This window comes from Salmo trutta, chromosome 1 (assembly GCF_901001165.1).
Source record: "Salmo trutta chromosome 1, fSalTru1.1, whole genome shotgun sequence".
NCBI lineage: Eukaryota > Metazoa > Chordata > Actinopteri > Salmoniformes > Salmonidae > Salmo > Salmo trutta.
In genome coordinates, this window is record NC_042957.1 from 74,344,853 (window position 1) to 74,353,600 (window position 8,748).

Consider the following 8,748-nt stretch of genomic DNA (forward strand, 5'->3'; position numbering starts at 1 on the left):
AAAAATATATATATAAATTCTAAGAATGTCATTGTATAATTTGTGGTTTTCAATGGCTTCAAAACATTTTGATTTCAGAGAGATATCCCCATACAAGGCATGTGAAATTCATTTTGATAGGCCTACCTTGTTTGTTTTTGATTAAAGCTTAATTTATACCATACCTACAGTACTATGAAATACAAGAGCTACAAATAGCTATGACAAAATGCAATGCTGTATTGTTGAGTAGCAAAAACACACATGTCTGCAGCCCCAAGATTATAAATGTGATGCCAGTTTGCAGGGTAGCCATTTTGTGTTTGCATTACTTTGTTGCATATGTACGGTATAAATTAGGCTTAAGTCACATTTGTCCTCTGTATCACATTGTGTTCTGCATATTAGGGTGAATCAAGTAAACAGACCAATTACAGACTGGGTAAAATAACATTTTATTCAGGATATAGGAAGAGGACATAGAGAGAGATATGGTAGCTACATGAACCAGTAACATTCTAAAGACCCGAAAGTATAATTTAGACCAACAATGTCGTCCATAGGCCTGTGCATAATTCATTATATAAGCACTACTCACAACAACACAATCCTTCTAAGAGCACTAATACTGCCGGTTGGCTTAAAGATTCAATAGAAATGCTCCTCAATTGCAAAAGAGTAGGGCAACAGCAAAATGGCTTCTAGAGAAACTCTGGTATAGGAATTGTCTGGTCACTGAGTATCAGCATGGCTATAATATTTAGGCCTGTAAACTTATGTGTGTAATTGTGACTAATGGTATGAATGCATGCTTTTAAATTGGCCTGTACTTATGGTGTTGGCAGTGTGCAAAGCGACGAAAGAAGCTTCACTTGATCCTGTGAGGTTTGGTTAGCACCAACAAAGTGAGAGTTCAGCTAATGGAAACAATACCAATAACTGACACTTTGATTTACTAGTAGTATCCTGTAGCTATGCAGATAACATCATACAGTTAAATATGTCATAAAGAATGTGCCTTTCCTCTAATCAGGGGCAATCAAGGAAATATCCAAGTATTGACATAATCATATCTCAAACAAATACAGTGCAGTCGTGTTTGCCCCTACCATGTGTGTAAGATTGGGGGGGAAACAATGTGGAGGAACTGTTATCTGAAACTCTTTCATTGACTTCTTTAATAGATGCAGTACAGTTACAGCTGGCTCCAGACACCTCTTTTCAGAGCTAAAACAGTTTGGAGACAAACTTAACCACTACTGCAAAAAGTACCATTACCTTATGTAGAACAGAGGTGCCCAGTACCAGGCCAATAAACAGGAGTTGCGATATGAGTGTGTGCATGTGTGACTTTGTCTGCAGGCTAGGGGGGGTGGGACTCAGCAGGGAGGGCGGTTGGTTACGGTCATCACTGTCTGGGCAAGTTCCAAAGTCATAAACCCAGCCTATTTCTACAATTTCTGTTCTTGAAATATAACCTCAACCACACTGCGAACCTTATGCTGTGTACCTTAAATTAAGACCAAAAAGCAAATGTTTTGTTTTCATAATTTTTTATGATATAGCCAATTTTTTACTCTGCAACTTGACCATCTAATGGGAACCGTTGGTTACTAAGGCAACAACAACCTCTTGGCCTATTTTCTGGCAACGATGAGGCTGTGGTAAAGGGGCTTTACCACGACGTGCAGGTAGAGGGAGCTGTCGATGAGGTATTCAGACGCCCGGCGGTGAAGGTCGGCTTCCACCAGGAAATCCCCGGCCTCCTCAGTGCTCTGGTGGAAGTTGTAGACGTGACGAACCACCATTTTACCCCCCTGCCTCGCCGTCACGATCACCGTCTTCTGGAAGCTCACACCGGCGAAGTCGGGGCTGGAAGTGGCTGGAGTGACGATGATGCGAGGACGACCGCCGTCAGTGCGTGTGGCCTGCATCTCGTTTGTATAGGCGGAGCGCACGCTGAGCGGGAGCCAGCGCGGGGAGAACAGGGCGTTCCAGGTCACCCGCTTGCTGGTGTCGCTGCCGCTGGGGCCCAGCTGGGTCTGGAAGCTGAAGCTGCGGTCATCGCGCGTGGGGTTGTTGATGACCCATGGAGAGCCCCAGGACGGTGACAGGTAGTTGCGTGGCGTGAATATGCTGCAGTTGACGTCAAAGTATTTGGCCAGCTGGACGGGCGAGGCCGAGTGGAACTGGAAGGCCAGGAAGAGCAGGTCACGGATGGACTCGTAGTATTTCAGCATGACTGGTGACTGCTTCTGCAGACGGAACAGGTGCTGCGGGGGGATCATGCCATAGCGCACCTGCCTCAGGGCATTCTCCACCGTTAGGCTGGCCGGCTGGTTCTGGCCGATCCAGGCTTCCAGGGCCTCGTAGAGCTCCATCTCGCTCTGCAGGATGAGGTCGGAGCGCTGCATCAGGGACAGCAGCAGGTCGTCGCTGATGGAGCCCCACTCGCCGCTCTGCAACACCGACGACAGGTTCCAGGAGAGGTACTGGAGGCAGCTGTCTCTCAGGTTGGCGTCGCCAATTTGCATGGCGTACTGGTACCAGCCAACCACGTGTCCGGTCGGGGAGTCGCTGGACAGGTGCCCCGTCATGTACTGGCTCAGGCCCTGCTGGAGGCTCCACACACGGTACTTGCTGGCCAGCTTGTGCAGAGGGATTGCCTGGTCCAGGCGCACAGAGATGTCACCGCAGTAGAGGTACCTGCAGAGATAAAACAAGGCTAGATCGGTCTGCAGAAACATTGGCAGTCATTACTGAACTTGAAAGGTCACTTTTTTAATAAAAAAACATGAAACAACATTAGCCCATTTCTGTTCCTCCCCCATCCTCTTGAGGTGTACGCTCATTCTGTTCCCCCCCCCCCCTCCCCCAGGTCCCCTCACCTGATGAACTTGTCAAAGACAGCAGCACAGTCGGCAGGCTCCCTCAGGACCAAGGTGCTGGTGTTGTGGCTGAGCAGCAGCTCCTCAAACACCTCGCTCTGCAGCGAGAGCACCAGCGTGTGCGCCTGGATCACCTTCACCTCATCCGTGTTTACCGTCTGCACGCGGAGGGCCACATCGCTGCCGTTGCCTTGGGCCAGCAGACCCTCCATGCGCTGCACCATTGCCATGGAGTGGTTCAGCGTTGTGGCGCCATTCTCCAGCGCCACCTCCTGCTTCAGCGCGGCTGCAGGAAGAGAAGATGAAGGGATCCCGTTCAACACCGGGTCAACTGCAAGTGAAAACACCTCTTTCTCAATTCATCTGTCCTCGATTCCTCACAACCTCATTCTATTCACCGTTCTCTCTATTCTATATGGCATCCTCCCCTTGGACCTTCTCCTCCAATACGGTTGTGAAGGAGGTGAGGAATTGCAGAAAGACAAATTGAGGTAGAGCCCTTCTTCTCCAGTCATCACTCACTTTGACACTGAATGTTGAGTTGACAGTTGAGCCTTCTGCCAATCAACACCGACTCAGCCAACAGATACTCAGTCCATGTGAGACCCGCCTTGATCAATGTATCGACATCTGAGTCTCTCTGATTGACATCCTGTCCTACCCGACAACACTGGCACATCCATCAAGTCCCATCCAACTGTCTAATCAACACATCTTCCTAAAACATAAACACCCCTATCCAGCCAATCGACATCTCCTTCTAAAACATACACCACTACCGAGCAACTCAACACATCGTTTTAAAATGTAAAAGCCCTGCCGTTCCCTATAAACCCACCATGGCTCTCACAATGAATTACAACCGCTAACCAATCATTCAGTATGACAAGCTGTCTACCAGCCTTAACACTCTACACTCTCTCCTTCAAAGCTTAATTAACAGTGCAGTGATAGCCATAACCTTGAAGAGTTGCTGAGTTCGTCTGCAGTTCAGAAGTGACTGACCCAGTCGCTAATGGGGAAATCTTACCCGTGGTTTGGGTTTAGGGTCAGCATCTTGGAGCGTAAAACACATTGTTAATAGACGGATAATAATGGATGGTAATAGTGTAGGCTATGAAACCAATAGGCTTCTTGTCTTTAAGTACAATTATGCCTAGGCCATACTGTATAAGCACCAGACATGTCGAAAACATTTTTTAGCCCCTGACTAAACTACTTTTTCAAGTTTTAAAATCCGTATTTGCAGATTATTACATGAATAGACTGTATTGCTCGGTGTCTACATCACTGAGGACTTAACATGATCCTCTCACACCAGCACAGTCGTGCCTCTTCTCCCTCAGGAGGCTGATACGATTTGGCATGGCGCCTCAGATCCTTAGGAACTTTTACAGCTGCATCATCGAGAGCATCCTGACTGGTTGTATCACCGTCTGGTATGGCAACTGCAACCCCCTCGACCGGAAGGCCCTACAGAGGGTGGTACGGACGACCCAGTGCATCACTGTGGGTGAGCACCCAGCCATTCGGGACGTAAATGCCAGGCGGTGTCGGAGAAAGGACTGAAAAATGACATACACTGCTGGTAAAATTATTATTAATTAGATGTATTACTAACACTACAGGGTCCCTGTGAGGTTGAGCACAAGATGTCTCCTTCTTCACTACAGGGTCCCTGTGAGGTTGAGCACAAGATGTCTCCTTCTTCACTACAGGGTCCCTGTGAGGTTGAGCACAAGATGTCTCCTTCTTTACTACAGGGTCCCTGTGAGGTTGAGCACAAGATGTCTCCTTCTTTACTACAGGGTCCCTGTGAGGTTGAGCACAAGATGTCTCCTTCTTTACTACAGGGTCCCTGTGAGGTTGAGCACAAGATGTCTCCTTCACTACAGGGTCCCTGTGAGGTTGAGCACAAGATGTCTCCTTCTTTACTACAGGGTCCCTGTGAGGTTGAGCACAAGATGTCTCCTTCTTTACTACAGGGTCCCTGTGAGGTTGAACACAAGATGTCTCCTTCTTTACTACAGGGTCCCTGTGAGGTTGAGCACAAGATGTCTCCTTCTTCACTACAGGGTCCCTGTGAGGTAGAGCACAAGATGTCTCCTTCTTTACTACAGGGTCCCTGTGAGGTTGAACACAAGATGCCTCCTTCTTTACTACAGGGTCCCTGTGAGGTTGAGCACAAGATGTCTCCTTCTTCACTACAGGGTCCCTGTGAGGTAGAGCACAAGATGTCTCCTTCTTTACTACAGGGTCCCTGTGAGGTTGAGCACAAGATGTCTCCTTCTTTACTACAGGGTCCCTGTGAGGTTGAACACAAGATGTCTCCTTCTTCACTACAGGGTCCCTGTGAGGTAGAGCACAAGATGTCTCCTTCTTCACTACAGGGTCCCTGTGAGGTAGAACACAAGATGTCTCCTTCTTCACTACAGGGTCCCTGTGAGGTTGAACACAAGATGTCTCCTTCTTTACTACAGGGTCCCTGTGAGGTTGAGCACAAGATGTCTCCTTCTTTACTACAGGGTCCCTGTGAGGTTGAGCACAAGATGTCTCCTTCTTTACTACAGGGTCCCTGTGAGGTTGAGCACAAGATGTCTCCTTCTTCACTACAGGGTCCCTGTGAGGTTGAGCACAAGATGTCTCCTTCTTCACTACAGGGTCCCTGTGAGGTTGAACACAAGATGTCTCCTTCTTTACTACAGGGTCCCTGTGAGGTTGAACACAAGATGTCTCCTTCTTCACTACAGGGTCCCTGTGAGGTTGAGCACAAGATGTCTCCTTCTTTACTACAGGGTCCCTGTGAGGTTGAACACAAGATGTCTCCTTCTTCACTACAGGGTCCCTGTGAGGTTGAGCACAAGATGTCTCCTTCTTTACTACAGGGTCCCTGTGAGGTTGAACACAAGATGTCTCCTTCTTTACTACAGGGTCCCTGTGAGGTAGAGCACAAGATGTCTCCTTCTTCACTACAGGGTCCCTGTGAGGTTGAACACAAGATGTCTCCTTCTTTACTACAGGGTCCCTGTGAGGTTGAGCACAAGATGTCTCCTTCTTCACTACAGGGTCTTCTTGAGGATGAGCACAAGTGGCACATGCACACTGTAGAGTCACATGAAAGAAAGTCTCAGCACGACAAGCTGCACGCTCACTCTCTTTAACGCCCTCCTTCCTCTGCCTCCATTGACACCAGCTGCTTCCTTCTGTTACTATAGGTTTAATGAGACACAGAGGGAGAAAGACTCCTGCCCCCCCCCCCCCGCCCCCGCCTACCCCCCAGTCTTCATGTCACCACTGTCGGCTAATCATGCACCTCCACTTCAAAGCAACCTTTTCTCAGTTCATTAGACACAACTAGCTTACAGCCTACATTTCCGTGACGGCAGCTGATGCTTGTGGGTCAAATGCATATTGCATTTGTGTAATTTGTGTCATTCACCCAGCTCAAACAAAATTGGACTTCAGAAGTTCAATTGGACTTTTGCAAGCATATTAATTGTGATCGGTTGACATGCCATTTAATTGTGACAGATTGATTTGTTCCGGCTAATTACTTCCTAGTTTAAATGTGCTGCAATCAAGAATTCCATTTGTTTCCTTTAAAATGCTGTGGTGAATTCGTTGCAACAGTTTGAAGTGAGAACTTCAGGGAAACAGCTGAGGATGATGATATTAATAAAAGATGAAGAATTTTCTCCTCTAGTCAAGCACAGTGATTTTTAGAATCTGGGGGGTTGAATCCCCTAAATTAAACATAGATATGCGTCTGTGTGTGTGCACACAAGACGAGCACACAAAACGCATGAGGAAAAAACTGCCATGCAAATGAAGGCGTTATAGCCTGAAATAAAGTGTAATTCAATTGATGCTTCCCTGGTCAAGTCCTTCAATATAGGAAAGAGCATTTTCTTCAGTCTCTAAAATAGCATCCTCATCGATTCTGACTCACAAAGGCCACACAAAAACAAACATCTCAGGCTCTCCCTGCAAAACACCACAGACAGACAGAGATAGGATGTGGGAAATGGAGCTGGTGGGACAGTGCTGCTATTCCATTACTCAACCTAGTGCCTCAGGGCTTAAAGAGAGCAACCCACATGCAACATGTCCCACCACCGTTTCCCCAACACTGAGTGGGGCGATATTCCTCTAAAACAGAGTTGTATCTCTTTCCTATCCTTCTTTAGGATAAGAAATGTATATAGAATAGGAAATAAAACTGATGTTGTTGATGCACTGTAGTGAGAGAGGAAAGTGGCAGAGTGACTAAATTAGACAAGCTAAACAGTTGATCACTATGCAGAGCAGTCTGTCAACACAGTCACCTTACCTCCTCCAACGGAGATGGGGTGGAAGCAAAGAGCCACGAGCAGGGTTCCCAGATAGACCCGGGCAGGGATTCCTCCTTCATAGGTGTGTGCCATATCTAGTCATATATATCCCCTCTCTCTCTCTCTCTTCTCTGTTCCTTATTTTTCTTCGTTTCACTCTTTCAGTCTTCCTCTTGGTGCTTAATGTCTTTGTGTGAGTGTGTGTGAGTGTGTGCAAGAGGTGGGTTGCCCCGTTGTGGCGCCCTGACTCCCCATCCCGGACTCTTTATGTAGAACGCCTGGCCTTTTTCCCCGCCTGGTGCCTCTCACATCGCCTTGCGGACTCCAGTGATTGGTGGAATCTGGCAGGGGCCGTTGCCATGACGACGGTTTTGATTCTGAATTTCTCCCTTTTCCATGTTAACATGGCATCGATCTGTGGCCCAATAGGGACTCTCTCTTTATTTTTTGAGTGTAGGTGGATGAGAAAGGGTGATTAAACACTATATTATGGAGTCAATATGAATCAACTATTTTATGATTAACTACACTGTTATAATATAATTAGGGTATTGTATGTGAGGGTTCTATTTATGTTAATTAGAAGTAATGAGACCAATATGTGAAATCTGTGTCAATGGCACGATTAAGTAATTAACCACAGAGTTAATTAGTGAGGTGATATCTATAACGCCATATCAACACCAATCAATTTTAATACAAAATCCTATAACAGCATGTCTGCTGGAAATTGACAACAGTTCTCAGTAACGGCCTGATAATCTCCGTAATTGAAAGATTAGTGCATACCCATTAGAGTAGGGCTCTCCAACCCTGTTCCTGGTCAGATACCCTCCTGTAGGTTAACTCCAACCCTGTTCCTGGAGAGGTACCCTCCTGTAGGTTTTAACTCCAACCCTGTTCCTGGAGAGATACCCTCCTGTAGGTTAACTCCAACCCTGTTCCTGGAGAGGTACCCTCCTGTAGGTTTTAACTCCAACCCTGTTCCTGAAGAGCTACCCTCCTGTAGGTTTTAACTCCAACCCTGTTCCTGGAGAAATACCCTCCTGTAGGTTTTAACTCCAACCCTGTTCCTGGAGAGCTACCGTCCTGCAGGTTTTCGCACCAAACCTAATCTAGCGCTCCTGATTCTAATAATTAGCTGGTTGATAAGCTGAATCAGGTTAGTTAAAACTGGGGTTGGATTGAAAACCTACATGATGCAGGAACAGGGTTGGAGAGCCTTGCATTAGAGCGATGGTCACTGTCCAAATTTTAGTGGGACAATTTCAGTGCACTGCTCTCTGATTGGGTTAGTGAACATATCCCCGTGTGGCTCAGTTGGTAGAGCATGGTGTTTGCAGCGCCAGGGTTGTGGGTTCGATTCCCACGGGGGACCAGTACGGGGAAAAAAACATGTATGAAATGTATGCATTCACTACTGTAAGTCGCTCTGGATAAGAGCGTCTGCTAAATGACTAAAATGTAAAAAATGTAAAATGATATCCGGCTAGGGACATCTGGGACTTCGTCGATTTCACTCATCTGTTTGTACTCTTCGAAAATAAAAT

General features: G+C 46.8%; 1 protein-coding gene across 2 annotated transcripts; it reads right to left on the reverse strand.

Annotated features, from left to right (window-relative positions):
* Nucleotides 1-415: 415 nt before the first annotated feature.
* On the reverse strand, nt 416-7,470 carry LOC115207537 (BTB/POZ domain-containing protein 17). Of its 2 annotated transcripts, none has more exons than XM_029774689.1 (3): nt 7,198-7,470; nt 2,868-3,198; nt 416-2,685 (listed from the first exon to the last, which is right to left on the reverse strand). In XM_029774689.1, the coding sequence occupies exons 1-3, from the start codon at nt 7,289-7,291 to the stop codon at nt 1,617-1,619; spliced, it is 1,494 nt and encodes a 497-aa protein (XP_029630549.1). In that variant the 5' UTR covers nt 7,292-7,470; the 3' UTR covers nt 416-1,616. The 2 variants fall into 2 exon arrangements, with proteins under 2 accessions (XP_029630549.1, XP_029630557.1); XM_029774697.1 differs by having other exon boundaries at nt 2,868-3,153; nt 7,198-7,468.
* Between the last annotated feature and the right edge of the window lie 1,278 nt (nt 7,471-8,748).